Source organism: Tachysurus vachellii, chromosome 15, assembly GCF_030014155.1.
Source record: "Tachysurus vachellii isolate PV-2020 chromosome 15, HZAU_Pvac_v1, whole genome shotgun sequence".
NCBI classification, from domain to species: domain Eukaryota; kingdom Metazoa; phylum Chordata; class Actinopteri; order Siluriformes; family Bagridae; genus Tachysurus; species Tachysurus vachellii.
Window position 1 is genome coordinate 4,205,780 of NC_083474.1, and position 21,321 is coordinate 4,227,100.

At 39.5% G+C, this 21,321-nt stretch overlaps 1 protein-coding gene across 6 annotated transcripts in view; it reads right to left on the reverse strand.

Annotated features, from left to right (window-relative positions):
- Positions 1 to 21,321, reverse strand: part of LOC132858472 (cGMP-dependent 3',5'-cyclic phosphodiesterase) — a 192,907-nt gene that overhangs the window by 38,219 nt on the left and 133,367 nt on the right. For all 6 annotated transcript variants that reach the window (XM_060888836.1, XM_060888841.1, XM_060888838.1 and 3 more), the window contains 4 exons: positions 10,025 to 10,134; positions 8,035 to 8,090; positions 6,228 to 6,287; positions 3,104 to 3,242 (listed from right to left, as the gene is read on the reverse strand). In XM_060888836.1, coding sequence (XP_060744819.1) covers positions 3,104 to 3,242; positions 6,228 to 6,287; positions 8,035 to 8,090; positions 10,025 to 10,134 — 365 coding nt within the window. The remainder of the gene's footprint in view (positions 1 to 3,103; positions 3,243 to 6,227; positions 6,288 to 8,034; positions 8,091 to 10,024; positions 10,135 to 21,321) is intronic.

The following is a 21,321-nucleotide window of genomic DNA, read 5'->3' on the forward strand; positions in this document are numbered from 1 at the left end:
AAGCAAATGTAACTTAATAATAAATCAAGAGCACCTGCTAGCACAGCAAGGGAACCAAAGGAACACTGTCCGAGTTTTTAATAGTTAAATCACTAGAAATAAGCAAGAACAGCAAAAGAAAAGTTAGTTTAAAAATGTCAAGCCCTAAATAAGGAACTCTCAGCAATGGGCACCTCCTCTCTCTCCTCCAGCTCCTCTAATCTAACATATAAACCAGACCCTCATTAATTAAACACAACAATATATTTATCTGTTTAGTAACAACCTTATTAGTAGTTGTTTTGTGTGTTTTTAGGTGATCTCTTATTTAAACCTGAAGCCAACATGAAGATTCTGGATTTAAATAACAATTCAGTACCTTTTTGTGTGAATAAAAAAAAAACCTCTTTATCCTTTGGTCAGCATTATTTTTTTTTGCCACCTTCTGGCAATCACAAAATAAATAGATGCTTTGAAACAGTCTGATTAAAATGTACAGTATTTGCTATGGGATAACTCTAACCCTAAGTAAATAAACTTATGGTGTGATGAGATTCTATTCAAGTGTAAATGGCTTAAAAACCTCATTTTATGTTTATTTATAGCCAACTGGGATTCCTCAGAATTGTAAATGCTTGTAAATCACTTATTATATGTATCTATGGAACGAGATAATGCCGTCTGAATAAGGCTGGAGACTGAAAAATATGTCTTGTGTTTGCACACGTCCACAAAAATCATACAGACTCAACAGATGTGGAGAAAACACTCATCACTTTTAAATCAGAAGACTGATCTGAATTTTTAGGTATTAGGTTTGTGGACAATTCACTCATACATTCAGGTTCATTCTTTTAGTGTCTAGAGCTATGCTTAACTTTTCCATTAGCATCAGGCTATATTAGCTTATATACACACTCCTAATTAACATCAAATCGCTCCTCTTCTAGTTATATTAGTTATTTCTGCCTGTCTATGGGGCTTTTTACACCTGGTCACTTCATGCGTTTTCTGTGATCCGATAGCTATCCGATGGTAAAAAGACCAGGTCCAAATGCCCTCCGAAACGTTTTGGAGACGGATATAAATCCGATCGTACAAACCACTTCAGGAGGTGGTCTGGGACGCATTTCGGATGAAACTGGACAGGTGTAAATGTACGAGGTTGTTCAAGCCACATACGTCAGCGCTATACTCCTCCCAAACGGAAGTACGTCACTCGCAGGTGATCTTTCACCCAGGTGTCTCGTCGGGTCTTAAATGCACTGCTGCCGCCAGCGAAAACACAGCAAACAGTAAATGCTGTTTTTTTGTAGCATAAACGTTGTAAGTTTTTTCGTCTTCTTTTTGATTGCATTCTGAAAACCGCAGACACCAAAGCGTGTTCCATTTCAATTACCCCGAAAATGAGGTAAAATATATTTGCATTTTGGGCGGGAGTAGAAAGATCGGATCGATATCCGATTCGCCAAGACGCATTTATGTGGCCTAATATAAATGGAAGTTTTAACAAATCAGATAGCTATCGGATCAGAGAGAACACATGAAGTGACCAGGTGTAAAAAGGCCCATCACAGAGTTGTTCCGAAGCCACTCCTTTGTTATTTTATCTGTGTGCTTAGGGTCGTTGTCTTGTTGGAAGGTCAGCCTTCGTCCCAGTCTGAGGTCCTGAGCACTCTGGAAGAGGTTTTCTTCCAGGACATCTCTGTACTTGGCCGCATTCATCTTTCCGTTTCCGTTGCGTTCATCTTTCCGTTCTGTCCCTGCAGCTGAAAAACACCCCCATAGCATGATGTGGCCAACACCATGTTTCACTGTTGGGATTGTATTGTGCAGGTGATGAGCAGTGCCTGGTTTTCTCCATACAAACCGCTTAGAATTAACGCCAAAAAGTTAAATCTTGGTGTCATCAGACCAGAGGATCTTATTTCTCATTGTCTGGGAGTACTTCATGTGTTTTTTGGCAAACTCTAAGCAGGCTTTCATATGTCTTGCACTGAGGAGAGGCTTCTGTCGGGCCACTCTGCCATAGAGCCCCGACTGGTGGAGGGCTGCAGTGATAGTTGACTTTCTGGAACTTTCTCTGGAGCTCAGCCACAGTGATCTTTGGGTTCTTCTTTACTAGTTTGGCTAGATGGCCAGGTCTAGGAAGAGTTTTGGTCGTCCCAAACTTCTTCCATTTAAGGATTATGGAGGCCACTGGGCTCTTAGGAACCTTGAGTGCTGCGGAAATTCTTTTGTAACCTTGGCTAGATCCGTGCCTTGCCACAATTCTGTTTCTGAGCTCCTTGGGCAGTTCCTTTGACCTCATGATTCTCATTTGCTCTGACATGCACTGTGAGCTGTAAGGTCTTATATAGACAGGTGTGTGCCTTTCCTAATCAAGTCCAATCAGTTTAATTAAACACAGCTAGACTACAATGAAGGAGTAGAACCATCTCAAGGAGGATCAGAAAAATATGATATAATATCAAATATAATATAATATAAGTTAAATATGAGTGTCACAGCAAAGGGTCTGAATACTTATGACCATGTGATATTTCAGTTTTTCTTTTTTAATAAATTTGCAAAAATTTCTACATGTCTGTTTTTTCTGTCAAGATGGGGTGCTGAGTGTACATTAATGAGAAATAAAATGAACCTTTTTTTGATTTGAGCAAATGGCTGCAATGAAACAAAGAGTGAAAAATTTAAAGGGGTCTGTATATATCTATATATCCATCCATCATGTATATATACTGAACAAAATTAACTTCTCACAGCCATTGCAAAGGAGTGGACCAACATTCCACAGGCCACAAACAACAACCTGATCAACTCTATGCGAAGGAGATGTGTTATCCCACACCACCTGTGCAATAATCATGCTGTCTAATCAGCATCGTGATATGCCACCCCTGTGAGGTGGATGGTTTATCTCAGCAAAGGAGAAGTGCTCACTAACACAGATATAGACAGATATGTGAACAATATTTGAGAGAAATAGGCCGAAGTCTTTGAGTACATGAAAAATGGGGGTAAAAACAAAAGTGTTGTGTTTATAATTTTGTTCAGTATAAATATATATATATATATGTATATGTATATCTATATGACTGTAGGTAAATATCTGACTCCATACCACAGAGCTGTAGAATCTTGCGGTCCAGTTCTCTGTAGTCTTTCTCCTTCTTACTTGCGGTGTTTGCACTTAGTGGTGCATTGTGGGATTGGGTCACACTCTTCTGTATCATATGGACTCTTTTACAGGCAATGATGAGCTGTCAGGAACAAACACACACACACACACACACACACACACACACACTGTGTATCAGACTATACTGGTGTTCTGAAAGTGCATTGTGAAGGTGGGGGTCCTCAGTGAAATGGGTTTGAACAGAACCAGATAAGTTTAATTGTGCCTTTAATTGTTCACATGACATGAGACAACATTTCACATCAATGCTGTCAAAGCAGGTTTGAATGTCTATCATTGTACCTCAGTTTCAAACACAACCTCTCTCTCTCTCTCTCTCTCTCTCTTTCTCTCTCTCTCTCTCGCGTGTGAGAGTGATCGGAATTTTTTTGCCTTTTTTTGTGTATGTGCAATTCTTTCCGTTTAAACAACTTTGAATATTTACAGATGCATCTCAATAAATTACAATGTTGAAGAAAAGTTCATTTATTTCAGTAATTTAACTCTAATATTGAAACTCGTGTATTATATTGGGCAACAGTCCAGTTCTTCTTCTCCTTAGCCCAGCTAAGATGCCTCTGACCTTGTCTGTGGTTCAGGAGTGGCTTAACAAAAGGAATACGACAACTGTTAAATTCCTTACGCCATTTCTTAACACGTCTGTGTGAGGTAGCCCTTGATGCCTTGTGTATGTACCCCTTTTAGAGTGTACAGGTATAAGACAAGGCTCTATGTCAGGCATGCTGTATATTCTTATGATTAAACCTATTTTATGTAAACTGAGATCTTACATTCCACACACCTATGCTTCACAATTCCTCTCAGCATATGCAGATGACCTAGTAGTTATGGAAGGCTCACAGAAAGATGTCAGTGTATTAAAATAAATATTTTAAAGGACTTTCAGGTTTTATCTTCAGCTAAGGTCAAATGGGGAAAAAAGTGAAGCCATTTTAGTTGAGGAGTGGGGTTGTGGGCAGTCTACACAACCAGGAGGCTTAGCGTGGAACAGAGGTGGTTTTGCTTAGGTGTCTACCTGGGGAATGATGAGTTTTTAAATAAAAACTGGGAAGACACTGTAGAGCATGTGAAAGGCAGACTGAGTAGGTGGAAGTGGCTGGTCCCAAGGATGTCTTGATGCTGGTCATCAACAACCTCGCTGTGTCATCCCTCTGGCACAAGCTGGCATGCGTGGATCTGCCGTCAACCTGTTAGCGAGCATTTAGGCCCTGCTGGTGGACCTCTTCTGGGATTGCCACTGGATTCATCTGCCCAATAAGGAAGGAGTGCGGGGGCTGGACCAGCTAGCCAGCAGAGCAGCAGCACTCTTCCTTCAGTATATCCAGAGGTTCCTCACTGGATCTACAGACTTAGTATGGAGAGCAGCAGCCAGTGGACATCGCTCCCAACTTTGACAGGTGTGAAGGTCCCTTCCTGGAGTGCCGGGGCGAAGGGGAGATGGACTTTGGGACAGTGTCGAGGAAGCTGCTCTACAGAGCATGTGCTAAGGTTTTAAATAAGAAAAACTGAGTAGGAGGGTAGACACCCCAGGGTGAAATGTACTCTCTTGATGTTGCATATAACTGTCCATTTTCTTTACAGAAACTCTTTTTCAAGCTTTTATTTATTGTTCCAGGTTACAATCTTTGTTTGGGTTTTTATGAAGCATTTTCAGTGTTTATTCTTGGTTTTAAATATGTCAGGAGAAACAGGTTCAGGTGCCAGTTGAACAATTTTATCCTTGGACAGGCAAAAATGGCAATATACCTGTGCCAAAAAAGCAAAATTGCTTAAAATGCAGACTGTGAGGCTAAAAGAATTTTTTTCAGACTTCAATTGTCCTAATTGATTTTAATTTCTATAAAAGCATGAATAATTTGCACACGTTTCAGTGTGGTGTTGTAAGAATGTTCTATGATATTATCGTTTTTAACCTAATTTATTGAAACGATTTATTTATTTATTTGTTTGTTTATTTATTGCATCACTCTGATTGGTATTTTACGTGACAAATAAAGGAAAAATCTCTCTCTCTCTCTCTCTCTCTGTTGTCTCACCCTGTATATATCTCTCTGCACCTCTCCCTCTTTCTCAGTATTTTGCTTTCAGTGGCTCTCTCTCTGCATGTCACTTGCTTTCTTGTTTCTCTCTGTTTTCCTCCCTCCTTTTCTCAGGTCAAAACATGTTTACACGGGCCAAGATGATCTCTTGTTGAATGCAGCTTTAAGGAAAGCATGAGTAAACTCAGCATGACACACACACACACACACACACACAGTCTACACATGTAGACATGACTGTAAAATTACAATATCATGGTTAGATAACAATCCATTTATTGCTCCTGTGTGTGTGTGTGTGTGTGTGTGTGTGTTTAGTACAGATGGAGTCAGGACCAGATTAATGCATGGCCTGAGAAAAATATTCAGCCCTGAAGTCAAACACATTCAGAGAACGTTCAATATGGAAATGACAGTTTTTGTGCCAACGGGCCGTGTTTACATTACAGTCATGTTCATGAGCAGAATATAAATAAATGGCTGAGGAAAGGTAAATCTCCTCAAACAGGTCAGTTTATTTGTTTCTTCTTTTAATAAATCACTTTACCTACTTTACAAACTGTAACCCATCTTACCCACTGTAACCCATTTAACCCACTTTATTCACTTTGCCCACAGTAACCCACATTACCCACTGTAACCCATTTAACCCACTGTAACCCATCTTACACACTGTAACCCATTTAACCAACTGTAATCCAGTTTACCCACTTTACCCCATCTTACACAATGTAATCCCACTTTAACCCATTTTACCCACTGTAGCCTAGTTTACCCACTTTAACCCACTGTAACCCGCCCTACCCACTTTAACCACCTATAACACACTTTACCCACTGTAACCCACTTTACCCACTGCAACCCATTTTACCCACTGTAGCCTACTGTAACCCATTGTAACCCACTTTACCCACTGTAACTCATTTTACCTTCTCACTGTAGCCCAGTTTACCAACTGTATCCCAGTGTAACCCATTTTACCCACTGTACCCACGTGTGTGTCTTACATGCTTCTCCAGAAGATTAAGGTTCTGCTCATCCTGGTCAGTGAACTGGTGGCAGCAAACCTGAACAGAGGACACAAAAAACACCAAAAGATGGAAATCAAACACTCATGAGTGTGTAGCATTTTTGTTCATTTACAGTATCTCTCTCTCTCTCTCTCTCTCTCTCTCTCACACACACACACACACTCCACAATTTTTATGCTGGATTAATGAAATGCTAAACCTTGCTAGGAACTGCCTATTGTAAAAGAAGCTCTTTTTCTTGAGATGTTTTTTTTATCTTCTGTTTCCTTATGGTAGCTTTTTCTCAAATGTGTCAATCTAATCTTATTTATCCTCAACCCTTCAGATCAGTACAAGGGTCTAACCCTGCTTACTGTAAACATTTTCAAGCTGACAGATGAAGCTAGAAACCAAAGCGGTCATTAAGTCAGATTAATAAATGGGTCAGTTGGAGTTGTGTTTCTTGTTATTTGACAGCATTTAAAATTAGATGCCTGTTCGAGTTTAACTACTAATCTAAGACTATTTATATGAGTGTTCTGCTGTTATTGACCTTTGACTACAATTCTAAATTCATGAGCATGTTAAGGCGATTGCTGTGACCTGTCAGTGAAGTTAGTCTCTCAACCGGATTACATACAATGATTAAAATGCGTTACTCCTCACTGTTTGGAGCCCACGTTTAAACACAGACCAGAAGGATTCTGAATCACTTCCAACACTAACCCTTGTTATTTTAGACTAATTTACTTGATTTAGACTGTTAGCACAGTCCTGGATATTTCACACAGTGTGTGTTTATAATCACGCATTTAATAAGGTTTAGCAGGTGTGTGAATAATTCTGAGGTTAAACACAGACACACTGAGGAATTTTTCGAGGAATCCTGTGAGAAGTTCTTCATTTTCCTTTATCTGAATGAACTTATAAATAAAATATGGCTCTTTATTTAAAAGACTCTTATAGCTGTAACTATAATCCTATAAACCTAAACGATGACCTTGTCTCTTCATGAGGAAACGCTCGGGACGTAAATTAGCTCGTAAACTCAGACGTGCGTAAACATTAACGACGCCTCGCTTTCTGAGAACTTGATGGAATAGGTTTTAAGAGCTACATGTTCCCTCATTAAAACATTGCGGTGGTAAATGAATGAGATTTTATGAGCTTTAGCGAAACAAGGGACTTGAAAAGGAGCTGAAAAATGACCCGAACAAACCAAGAATTATAACACTGATGATGAATTATTGGAACCGGTGTTTGACTTTGGACCAGCATAGAAAAGTTTAACAAAATTTTTTAGATTTATTGAGAAACCATGTGGTGACAGATATATCAGATATATTCTATAAGAAAAGCTAGTAAATATTACAAAACCATAATGGAAGAAATGGAAAAGTTTCGGTACAGATGATGAGAAAATATAAAATGAATAAAAACAACGTAAGCACGCATCTTTCTTTTTTCTTTAGAAACTGCAATCAGATGTATTGGGAGTAAACACACACAACTTACAATCTGCAGATATTCCATTTGAAAAACATTTTGAATTTTCAACCTTCTAACTTTTATGGAAACCATACTTCCATTTCCTTAATCATATTCACTCGAGTCATACTTTTCATTTTCAACACACAGGCAAAACTCCTCTGCACTGTGGATTGATGATGCATTAAATCACAAGGTTTGGAGTGGCGCGCTAGCTAAAAAGTGTGTGTGTGTGTGTGTGTGTGTGTGTGTGTGTGTGTGTGTGTATGTGTGTATGTGAGTGTGTGTGTGCGTGTGTGATAGAGAACAAACTTACCAAGACGAGAGACAAAACCTTGTCTTCATCTTCATCCACCAATGGAAGGATCACAACTACAAAGAGATGACAAACGCAATATAAAGAGCTATTACACTTCATGTTCACACAATCATTTCAATGTATCTGCAATGTGTGTGTGTGTGCGTGTGTGTGTGTGCGTGTGTGTGCGTGTGTTTGTGTGTGCGTGTGTGTGCATGTGTGTTTGTGTGTGTGCGTGTGTGTGTGTGCGTGTGTGTGCGTGTGTGTGTGTGTGTGTGTGTGTGCGCGTGTGTGTGTGTGTGTGTGTGTGCATATTCTTATATACACCTGGAGTATATATGCTGGTCGCTCCAACTGACTGCACATCAAAGCACAGATGTTAAACATTGTCAGTGAACGTTTCTGTACATCCCATATTTCTTTAGAATGCTATTTCTTGATCGATATTATTCTGAGGTGAATTTTTGTTTAAATGATAGAGTATGGATGAGAAATGTGACAGGATCTGATTTGTTCAGTAAATTGTAGCTGTAATAAGGTATAGTGAGATGGTACTTTCAACACTGTATGGTTGAGATATTATTATGTCTTTTGATTAAACACCTTCTTTAATCAGATCCCCCTCCCTCTTACCACCAGTCTTTGCCCTAATTTTCTTTCTAAATTGATCATGGGCAGCTCTCTGCTACCGTAAGACAGCTAAGAAAGTGGGAGGGTGGAGGCTAGTGGTGGCTCAGGTGGTTAATCATCTGGGTTGTTGATTGGAGAATTGTGGTTCAAGCCTTTTACAACCACTGCCAAGCTGCCCCTGTTAAGCCTTTAACCTCTCAAGTGGTGCTGTATTGTAGCTGTGCTCTGTGGAGTAAGCGTTTCACTATTTCTCAGGCTCTATTCTATCTAGACAACCACATCTTTTAAACCTAATGCTCAAGCTGCCTCACAAAGTGGTGTCACACACGGCTGAGGAAAGCGCCATCTGCCCTCTTCCACATACATAAGCTCCCAGATGACCTGGAATGGTTAGTATCACTGTGAGTGACAGGCACGAGAGAGACAGAGAGAGACAGAGAGAGACAGAGAGAGACAGAGAGACAGAGAGAGAGAGAATTCTCCTCCCACACAAAGCTCTCTCAGTGCTTGGCCTTGACAACCAGATCACGTCTCAGCCGTCGTGTTAAACTAGACGTTTCATTTTGTCTTCTGTTTGTTTATTGGAAACGAGTGCTAATAATAGAGGAGAAAAGATGAGGTATGATGATTCACTTGTTTTTTTTTATAAATAGCAAACAATAGTTTAGAGAGATTGCTGGGTTTTTAGAGCCATCTGTATGTGACATCTGGACAAGTCTGTTTCGTCCTCACACCTTTATTTGAGAGTAAATCACATGGACTCTGAGCAGAACATCACAATGACAGACGAGATACACATTTAATACAAACTGATGCAATGCCTCTCTCTCTACTACTTCCACAGCAAAACACATACACAGGCTGATGATGGTGGTTTGATGGTGAGTTCCAGTGTTACTGTGGTAAAAATAGAGAGATCAGAATACGGTGCTGAGCGTAGGTGTTCACCATGGCAACCGGAGACAGGGAGACAGGAAGACAGAGAGAGAGAGAGAGAGAGAGAGAGAGAGAGAGAGAGAGAGAGAGAGAGAGAGAGAGAGAGAGAGAAAGCGAGAGAGAGGTTAATGTTAAAGTTGAGAGATGAAAACTTCACAGCATGAACACATTCTGTTCCAATCTCTCTATTTCCCTCTTACTTGTCTGGGTTTCTCTACATTTTATCCCATTCTCTCTCTCTCTCTCTCTCTCTCTCTCTCTCTCTCTCTCTCCAATAAGCACCCCATCACACTCACTCTTTAACAGCTAAAGTGGTCTACACTTTTAGACCACTAGCTGTAATTATGTCCTCTTGTTCTCACCCTTTCATGAGTGTATGCAAATGTGAGTGTGTACACACAAACACACACACACAAAACACACACACCACACACACACACACCTCGCTTCTCAGGTGGGAGAGGTGCTGCCAGGCTTGTCCTCTGCTTCTCTTGCAGTTCTGTGGATGGCAGACCGACACACACTGCTCTCTTCTTCTGCACCAACACCTCCCTGAAGGACAGAGAGAGAGAGAGAGAGAGAGAGAGAGAGAGAGAGAGAGAGAGAGAGAGAGATCTGTGAACACTTGAACCTTCCAAAATCAATATCAAGTATAAAGCAAAAGTCATATTATTAAATAATTCGATAATAAAAGAAAAAATAGAATAAATAGGAAAAAATATTAGATATTTGTAGTCAGCATATATACATTGCTATGTTGCGGCTAAGTAACAGTTAGCTAGTCAGTTTGCTCAGACCCTAAGGTAATTTTTCATGTTTGCAAACTAGCTAACTAGCTAGTGTCGGATTCAGGAATCGTTCTGTGACTCTAAATCTCAGGAGCAGGTAGCTAAAGTGGTTAAGGCTCTAGCTTGCCAAGCTGCCACTGTTGGGCCCTTGCAAAAGGCCCTCAATCCTCTCTGCTCCAGAGGTGCTATATCGTGCTGACCCTGTGCTCTGACTCCAACCCCCAAAGTTGGGAAATGCGAAGAAAGAATTTCACTGTGCTGTAATGCAGATGTGACAAAATAAAGGCTTTTTTTTCTCTTCTAGTTTCCTCCTGTAACACCTTCTCAGGTTCTCTAAGGAATTTCTACACTGTACTTTTGAGAACATCCTGACAAATCACAGCCTGGCCTTTGAACACCACTGAGAAGGACAGACGAGGACATTCGTGAAAAGCATTTCACTACGAAATGTAAGATTGTGTGTGTTACAAATAAATAATTTCGTTCGAATCGAATGAAAGCAGGTAAGGGATTAACAGCAGTGATGAGTGGTTCGCAATCCTCTTTGACTCTTTGAATCGACTCTTTTTGTTGAATCATTGCCCTTTTATTTTTTATTATTATTTAATAACTGACTCATTGATCGGACGAACCAAGAAATTACTGTTTGAACTTAGCTGATTGTTTTATGTGTGAAATTTGGTCAGCAGTTCGAGTAAATCAAAGTAGTTCAAATAAAACATAAATAAGAATTAAACATTTCTACCTCGCTTGATTGACTACTTTAGTACTTAAAGGTACGGTCTCTGATATTTGAGAAATGCTTCAGAAAACTGAGTCGGGACGAAAAGCTAAACAAAAAATCAAAACAAACGTGTGGCCAATGAGCAGAAAGGGGCGTGTCTTGTTAATATGGGCGGAGAGAGTGTTCAGTGCGCATGTGTGACATTAGCAGAAATCGGTTTTAACATTGACGTGGAGGATAAAAACAAAGAAAGAAAGCGAAGAAAGACTTACGATAAGGTAAGAAGTAGGGTGTGTTAATATAGGATCAGCTTTCCAGCGCTGGAGAGAACTGAAGGAGCAGGAAGTTAGTCACATATTCACAGATTGAAGTTTCCCGAGTCAATAACTCCTGAGCTAAACGCTGTTACTACACAAATAACACCTCTTTTCTATTGTAATAATGTAGAGACACAGCTACAACCACGTTTTGCTAGTAACAGCGTTTAGCTCAGGAGTTATTGACTCGGGAAACTCCAATCTGTGAATGTGCACACATGCGCACTGAACACTCTTTCCGCCCATATTGACAAGACCCGCCCCTTTCTGCTCATTGGCTACACGTTTGTTTTGTTTGGTGGCCTAACGCAGTTTTCAGAAGCATTTCTAAATATTGGAGACCCTACCTTTAATACAGTAATGAAGTTTTGAGTTTTATCTTAAATGGTAGTCTGTTGATTTATGTTGATATTAGTATACTTTTTCATTTCTGTTCACTTTTAAGCACTCTTAGGTTCAAGAAAGGATTTATACAGGTAATAAAAGCAATACAGATGAGATCTGTTGGGTGTTTTAGAAAGTTAGGTGTTAGTTCTCCCCTTCAGACACAGCTCGCAACCTTGGGGTAACCATGGACAATCAACTGTCCTTTTCCTCTCATGTTGCTAATGTGACTCGCTCATGTCAGTTTCTGCTCTACAACATTAGAAGGATTCAGCTATTTTTGTCCACACAGGCTGCTCAGGTACTTGTTCAGTCTCTTGTCATTTCTAGACTGGATTACTGCAACGCACTGCTGGCAGGTCTACCTATGAACACAATTCATCCTCTGCAAATGATCCAAAATGCAGCTGCATGGCTTGTTTTCAACTTGCCTAAATTCTCGCATATTACCCCACTGCTGCGATCACTCCACAGGCTTCTGGTAGCTACACGCATCAGATTCAAAACACTGATGCTTGCCTACAAAGCCAAAAACCGAGCAGCTCCCTCTTGCCTCACAGCTCTCATCACTCTACCAGATCTACCAGCACTGCTCCACAGGTCCCACCATGTCTCAGGGTAAGAGGTAAGTATATTACAAGACTCTTTTCTGTTCTGGCACCAAGGTGGTGGAATGAACTTCCCCTAGGGGTCCGGACAGCTGAGTCACTGGCTATTTTCAAACGATGGTCCTTGTTCATGAAACACTTCAACTAGCACTTCCTTCCCTGTTTGTTGCATATATGTTAATAAAGACAAAAAAAACTTTGAACAAGGTTTTAGACACTTAAGTATGTAACCTAGTGACCCAGAGTTAATGTATCCAATGACAGAGACTTAAACAATTCTGTACGTTGCTCAGGATAAGGCCAAATGCTGTAAATGTAAATATAGTTCACCTGTTAGATGTCTGATCTTCCATCTGATTGCCAAATCTCTGTATATACATATGTGTGCTTGTATGTGTGTGCTTGTATGTGTGTGTGTGTGTGTAATAGAGAGAAAGAGTGCAATTGCATGATAATGACGGTGCACTAACCCACGCATAGTTAAACTGAAGTTCTGCAATGTTCCCATGACAACTCAATATGCACTGTGTGAGTAGATATTGCCACACACACACACACACACACACACACACACACACACACAAACAGTCTGAAAGTTTAGGTGTGCCACAAGGCTTTAGTGTTTGTCCTCTCACTTTGTTTCTTTTTTCTCTTTCTAACTCTCATTCACCATCTGCTCAGTATTTCTCTCTCTCGCTCTCTCTCTCTCTATCTATCTCAGCTCTAATCTCACACACACATACACACACCAGAGTATTAAGAGCATGGTTCTCAATCTGGAGCCTTGTCCTTTCTTCTTCTGTTCCACACAACTCTCTATCGCTCCATTTCCACACATTTCTGATAACAAAAAAAAAAATCCTCCTATTCACCACATGGAATTGCGATTAGCTCAAGGTCAAAACACAAGCACTGCAGAAAAAGAGACAGGAAAGATAGTGGAAGGAACAGAGAAATAATATCACTTATTTTTTAAATAAATATTTAGACTGATTAGCATTAATCTCACACGCACAAACACGGTTTCATAATTTTTAAGCACTCTTGTTTGAGCCATGTTAATGCTGTTTTTCTCATGCTAATGGACTGATTAAAGCCTCCCTCTGCTGCTCTTTATCTCTCCGTCTCTGATAAATGACAGGAAACTCAAAACACCTGCACAGGAAGAAAAGAGCTAAAAACAGAGCGACGGCATCCATGCAACCGTCCCAGCTTTATCCTGTTCCAGCAGCCGCACACTAATCAGAAACCGGTCAAATGATGTCGCTAGTGTGAACAACGAGAGAAATAAAAGGCGTTTGTTATCAGCGTTTTTGTCATTGCAAAGGACAAAGAAACGGATTTCAGCAGCCGTCCAGGTGCTTTGATTACTGAATTTGAATGAATTTAATACTAATGGGCTGATATTGTTTGAAATAAATCCAGACCAGAGAGCCAAAACAAATGCCTTATTTCATTTATCTGATTGAGAATTTTAGCGCTTTTGTTTCATGAGTAACAAAAAAAACCACAATGTGTTTCGTTCGCAACTTTTTCAGCTGTAAATGGAAATGTTTTCAAACTAAAAATTGACACGAGATTATAAGATTTTGTGGATTTTCTTTGTCCTCATGTACAGACGTGACTACATTAAGCCCCACTCACAAAACTCCCTAAAAGGCAAAGTTTACAAAAAAAACCAAGGGAAAAAGTGGGGACTAAGCACTGAGGGATAGAAAGAGCGCCTCCTGTGTGTGAAAGTGTGGCATGTTTGAAGTCTTCCAATAACGCAGCTCATCCACTGCAGTGCATTGGCTACCGCAGACTCACACAAACTCCTCCTCCTCGTGCAGAGTGTCATTTCCTTTGTTCTAATACCACAGAAAAACTTCACAGCTTGATCCAGGTATAAAATCATAACAACTTACTGACAATTGGATGATTTCATGATGATCAGTTGATGTGCACAAAAAAGTTTATACAAACACGATGAACTAACCACATTTCTTGTGTAACTGCTTTGACAAATGTTTTAACGAATAAACAACATTCTCAAAAATGATCCCATATTATTGTTTACTTTATGATAACCACTTTGAGAAGAAGAAAACAAATGGACCTCCATGTACTAATAACGACACCTAAAGCTTCTATGGAAGTGTTGGGTGTTTCCATGGTAACATGTTTATTAGTCGAGTTCTATAGCAAACTGTACAAATTTTTTGTAAAATATAAGTAAAGAGTATGTTTTTATCACCAAGCACTCGACAGTAGTGTTGTTCGGCAGATTTACAGTGCATTATGGGTAACATTACATTTCTCTATCTGAGAACTACGGACATTAATTGTGCACTACATTGTAATGAGGGAGAAAAGTGAGACTCCCTGGAGTTTGTGCTGTTGTGACTTTCTCTCAGGTCATTGCCTCTAATGGCGGTCACTGAAAAACTCCCAGAAAAGAACAAGAAAGAGGAGGTAAATGAATCGGTTCTGGTGTTCAGACATCACCTGTGAAAAGGAAACGAGGAGCAGCAGAATCAGGAGCGGATGAAATGTCATACCTGTTCTTTGGAGTGTGACAGAACCAATGATTTGTGTGAAAAAGGCCTTTTTATTTTTAGCTTTCGCCTCTCACAGGTTTCCAAGGAAACCAGATCACCGTCTCTATGAAGACGACCAGCGCTGCTGTATGAAAAGGCAATTAGCCCCACGTCATAGCAGAAATCATTTTAATTTAGAGTTTAATGATTAATCCGTCTGAAACGGTGAAGAGCTTAAATGTGACTTCTAAAAACTTTCAGAGCGTGATTTTCTGTTATTCTCCATATTTGGTAATTTAGTGGTGGATCAAATGTGTTTAATAGATGATGACCATCCCCCAAATGAAGACGTGTGAATGTTCTGGACAAGAAAAGAATGAAAAACAGAGCGACGGGACCCACGTGAGTGTCGCAGCTTTATCCGTTTACTAATCAGATAAAGCGTCTGATCAAATCACATTGTTAGTGTGAACGGAGACGGCAATAAAAGTGTCTGTTATCAATGATTTATCATTAGAAAGAACAAAGAAACGGATTTCAGCAGCCATCGAGGTGTTGGATTTGTGTGTGTGTGTGTGTGTGTGTGTGTGTGTGTGTGTGAGCAAATTAATTTAATACTAATAGAGCAATATTGTCAGAAATAATTCGTCCTGACACAAATTTTAGTTCACATATCACTGTTAGCATTTTCTGATCTCAAACAAACAAACAAATAAACAAATAAACAAGAAAATAATTCCTTTACTTATTTTACATTTACATTTAAGGCCTGAAAAGATTTCGCTAAATAAATAAGTAAAAAAACCTTGGAAATCATTTATTCATGTCTTCCTTTTCATTAAGTTACATTTCTATTGAAAATTTTAAATAATAAAAAAAAAAAAAAAAAAAAAACCTAAAACAATTCTATCTAATTCTATTTCTATCTGCAAGCAAATAACACAAAAGAGACGGTTTGGTAATAAAATCCTGTTTAAAAAACGTATATTAATCTACATGTTCCTGTAATCAACAGACACTTGATATTACTGTAACTAAATTAATATCCTGATTAAATTAAACAGATCCTGAACAGCATCACGTGTGTTTCCACTTCTTAACATGTTACTCAAATAACATGTTACTCAAATAACAAGCTCCAGAAGGAAAAACGACATTAGAAACGCTACAGTTTTCCACCGAATCAGGAATTCCTGTCTTTCCACTAGTGGAAGTTTGATGGAATGAATAATTATAGAAGAAAAAATGTCAAATGGACTGAAGATGTTTACTGATAATGAGAATAGAGCTGTGAGAGAGAGAGAGAGAGAGAGAGAGAGAGAGAGAGAGAGAGAGAGAGAGAGAGAGAGAGAGAGAAAGAAAGAAAGGAAAAGAGACAGAAAAAGATAAAATTGCAGAGAAACTCAGACAAGTAAGAGAGAAATAGAGAGATTTTGACTTTTACAATCCTTTATTTGCACAAGTAACACATATTAAAAATCAGAGTGACTCAATGAATATTTAAATAAATAAATAAAAATATTCAAATAATTGAAATAAATTAGGTTAAAAATAACAGTGATAATTAGTTTAGCTCTGGTGAAAAGATGAGGTTCCCTTCTACAACAGAGCATAGAGCATTCTCACAACACCACAGAGATTGAAAAATCATTCATGCTTTTATAAAAATTAAAATCAGTGAGGAACAAGTCTGGAGAAAATTATTTTAACCTCACAGTCTGTATTTTGTGCAATCTTGTTTTTTTGGCTCAGGTATATCAGCATTTTTGCCTGACCGAAGATAAAATTGATCAGCTGGCACCTGAACCTGTTTCTCCTGACATATTTAAAACCAAGAATAAAACACTGTAAAGTAAAATCAACATTAAAAGACCTTAAAATCCTAAAGTACTTTAAAATATCAGTTAAAACATTCACATCTTTCTGTGAGTTTATCATAACTACCAGGTCATCTGCATATGCTGAGAGACATAAAGAAGCATTGTAGTGTTGAACATTAAAACCAGAAAGATAACATCTCAGTTTGTGTAAAAGAAGTTCAACTGCAAGAGCATTCAAAATGCTTGACAGAGAACAGCCTTGTCTTATGTACAGTCTAAAAGGGGCACATAAACCACCGTTACCCTTCAGTACCCCTTGATCATGGCTATGAAACCTGGTCTGAATCTGAAGGTTTCCAGCACCTTCCACAAATACTCATGCTCAACCCGGTCAAATGCCTTTCCTGATCTAGAAAAATCAGATCAGCCTTTAAGCCCAATAGCCTGAAGTTGTCCAAAATGTCACCTATGTCACCTAATGACCTATTGGCCACACTGTATGTCTGGTCCTGGTAAATAAGCTGCTCCATTCCCATTATCAGGTCTGTCAGGTCTCCCTTTATAGGCAGTAGGTTCAGGATGGCCCTACTGCAGCTCAGTGAAAGCTGACCAATGTTCGCACTGTCCTGTAGGACATCCAGCATGTCCAGAAGGCCATATATCTGTCCAGAAGGCCTTGTAGAACTCAACAGAGTGACCGTCTATACCTGCCCCACATTCGTTTTCCATCCACTGGAGCGCTTCGTGAAACTCCTGCAGTGTCAGCTCCCTGTCCAACACCCTGCCCGCTTGCTCTGGGAGCTTCCTGGTCCACCAGGAAACTCTCCTCCTCTATCTGTGCCCTGAACACTCACTGCTGTACAGCTTACTGCCTGCTTACGAATTTCACCGAAATTCATTGTCGCACAGCATGTATTTTTTCTGTCCATTATTTTGCTCTAAACTGAAGAAGAACAGATGGCATCCATCTCAGTCGCACTTTTAAAGCATGAGCGGATCAGCGCTCCCAATATGCCCTTGATCGCCTGTGGCCACCAAACACGGGAGTTCTACTATTTCTATCTCCAGAGCTTTCAGAGATCTAACAATGTCTCTTGTGATTTTGAGAGTGTACTGCTGACAAAAAACTTTGATGTATGTTTTAGTCACATCCCACAACTGCTGTAGAGAACTAAAAGCTGCCTTCTCAGATTTAAAGTAGTTCCATAGATAAATAATTCTCTAAAATCAGCATCTTCTAAAAGTGTAGTGTTAAAATGCCAGTAGGCCTTTTAACTCCTTTTAGCTCCTAGGCCTTACATTCTCTTTACTGATAGTACAATGTGATCAGAGATGCCTACTGGAATAATAAATGACTGATGTTTAAAACCTGGTATGGGCCCTTGTTTACTGTCTCTCTGTCTTATTTTCCATATATCACTTACTGTAGCCTGTGGGCCTCCATCATCTCCCACAGATGCTTATGGGAAGCTGCATGACTTTCTGCAGAGTTCAGATCTTAAATATCTGTTGTACAGTTAAAATCCCCACCTAAAATTAAAATATCACCATTGTTGCAGCCAGCAATCAAATTATTCAGTTTCTCTAAAAAATCCTCTCCACTGAAACCTCATTCTCATGAAAATCTTTCACTTTTAAAATCCTCCCATTTAAAATCTCTTCAACTGAATAAGACCAAGGAATAAAACTGAGAGCAACTCATAGGGCAATTCCACCACATAGTGTTGTGTTATGACTTAAAATCACCAACCCATCCCACTCCTTTACCCAATCAGCAGCATTGTTGGCATCACTGTGGGTTTCCTGCAGCATGGCAACATCAATGCGCTTCTGCATTACAAAATTGTATAACTTAGTTTTCATTGTTGTATTTTCGTTCATCCATTAACATTTAAACTCACAATGTGTATCCCATTCATTAAAAATAATAATGTAAATAAAACCACTCCAGTATAAAAAAACACCACACATACTACTACTCATCATCAGCATTTTCCCTATTCACTTTAGTTATCAGTTTTTTCAAACAAAAGATTTCCACATGAATAAAAGCTTCTTATTTTCTAAAATGTTTGACATCATGTACAAACTGCTTGTGGTCAGGGAAAAACTCTTCTAATGCAATATTCTTTTGCCATTTGGTGGTTCTTAAATGTCCTTCTTGTAAATGTAAATCTTTAATGTCCTTGCACAGCTGATACATACAGTAGTCCTCATTGTCTGATTCTCTTTCCTCTACGTTTGTATCTTTTTTGCCTGTTTCTTTCCCTGAACCCTTCCTTGTTTTTTCTTTTTTGATGGTACTTTAAAAACAGGTCATCATCCACCATCTCCACGCCTCCCCTTTCCCCTTACACTGGTGTAGTGGCCAGTGTTTCCAGTTACTCTGCATCTCTGTGCCTGACTCCGCCAGCGCAGGCAGCTAAATCACTAGTCCAGAATCCACTGGGCTTTTCCAAGTTGAGCACAGTCTTTCTTGGTCCAGTTCAGCCAGACACAGGACTGGCCAGACTACTGGACTGGTTCAGCCGAGAACGGCTTCTCCTGGACTGGTTCAGCCGAGAACGGCTTCTCCTGGACTTGTTCAGCTGAGCAGGACTTCTCCAGTGTTGCTGAAGATTCAGTGGACTTCTGGGCTGCAGGCTGGTCTTGGGACTTACGCTTTTTCAGTTCTGGTGCAGCAGCAGCAGCTCCGGGGCCCTTAGCAGCTGGTCAAACTGTAGCCGCAGAGGGATCAACAACAGCAGGTTCAGCTGCGTCCTGCCCCAGTCGCTCAGAAAGACCAGGCTCACTTCGCCTCTCAGGACAGGCCCGATCAAGATGCCCTGTTTTGCTACATTTAAAACATTTCATGTGAGCCATCATCATGATGAAGTAATGAATATATTGTAGTCAAACCACTCTAATACAAGACACCAAGTGTTTGACCAGTGGAGACTTACATCCAAGGGGGATTTTCGTAATGGTGAAGACCATTCGCCTGTAACGAGTCAATTCTTTACCAATTACTTCATCTGTAAAAAATGGAGGGACATTCGACAGTATCACTTTTTTGTTGAACTTTTGCAACATCATTTAAAGAAACAACAATTGCACTGTTGCAATGTCCCACCAAACCTAAGCTCTTTAAAACATAAAATAAATACACATGGTCGACACGATCAAATGTTTTCTCTTGGTTCAGTGAAAAATACCAAGGTTGGAATTATTTAGCTGATTGAATTTAATTACATTCCTTATTAAAAAGATTGGTCTGTTGGGAACACAGTATTTTTGGTCATTTTGAAGCAGTGAGTCCAGACAACATTTTAGCCTATTTGCTAAACATTTTGAAAATATTTTATAGTCTGAACACAGCAAAGAGTCTGGTCTCCAATTTTTAAGGAGTTCTAAATCCCCTTTCTTGGGAAGCAGGGACAAGACCGCTCGGGAAAAGCTTGTGGGAAGCAAATTGTTTTGAATTCTTTCTAAAAGTATGAAATACTTATTCTTAAACATTCTTTTCCTAATATAGTCCAAAAGTGTTGATAAATCTCAGCGGGCGGTCCATCAATTCCAGAGGGTTTGACCAATGGATAGCTGGTGCAATGCCTCTGTAAGCTCCTGGAATGTGACTGGTTTGTCCAATGATCTCCGCTGGTCATCCTCCAACCGAGGTAGTTCTCGAAGTAATTCAGAGGCACTATCAGAGTCACAACTTTCAGCATTGTATAAATCTGTATAGAATCCTGCTGCCATCTTCCTTATTTCTATAGAGTTGGATGTTACAGTTTCATCAGGATGATGATGCATTTGCTTTTCCTGTCCACTTTTCCTCTCAAGGTTAAAAAAGAATGAGGTGCCAGATTTCATGTCTCTGATTGAGCAAACTCTTGCCCATATTAATGCTCCTTTTACTCGCTCTTGTAGAAGTGAGCCAAGTTCTTTCTTCTTTTTATTTAAAAGTTCATTTTGCCCTGTTCCATTATTGTATATATTAAACGTTGTATATCCATTTCAAGATCTTCCACTGTTGCTTTTATCAGTGATGTAGCATGTGAATTATAATTTTTGAAAAATATTTTTATATTTGTTTTGACCACATCCCTCCGTTCTTTAGCTTCCAACTGCTCCAAAACAAAGAATCCTGTAATGACTTAACATTAAATGCTCTCTTATTGTAACGCTCTCTTAAATTATTATATCTTTATTATAAACTTAAAAAATGTTCTGAATAGACTATTAGCTGAAATAAAGGAATTCATCACACTATTATTCCACACCTTACCCAAGTAAAATCTATCCAGCCTTACACCAATTACTCTGTTCTCAGAAACCTTAAACCATGTGTACTGTTTAATGTCTGTGTTCCAACTTCTCCATACATCTACTAAATTAAACTCTTTAATATTTTACAATCTGCTGACTTCGACTGGGGACATACTCGGACGGTGGAAGGATTACTTTGAGGATCTTTTCAACCCCACCGACATGTCTTCCACTGAGGAAGCAGAGGCAGAGGGCTCAGTTGTGGACTCGTCGATCCTCCAAGCTGAGGTCACTGAGGTAGTTGAGAAGCTCCTCGGTGGCAAGGCACCGG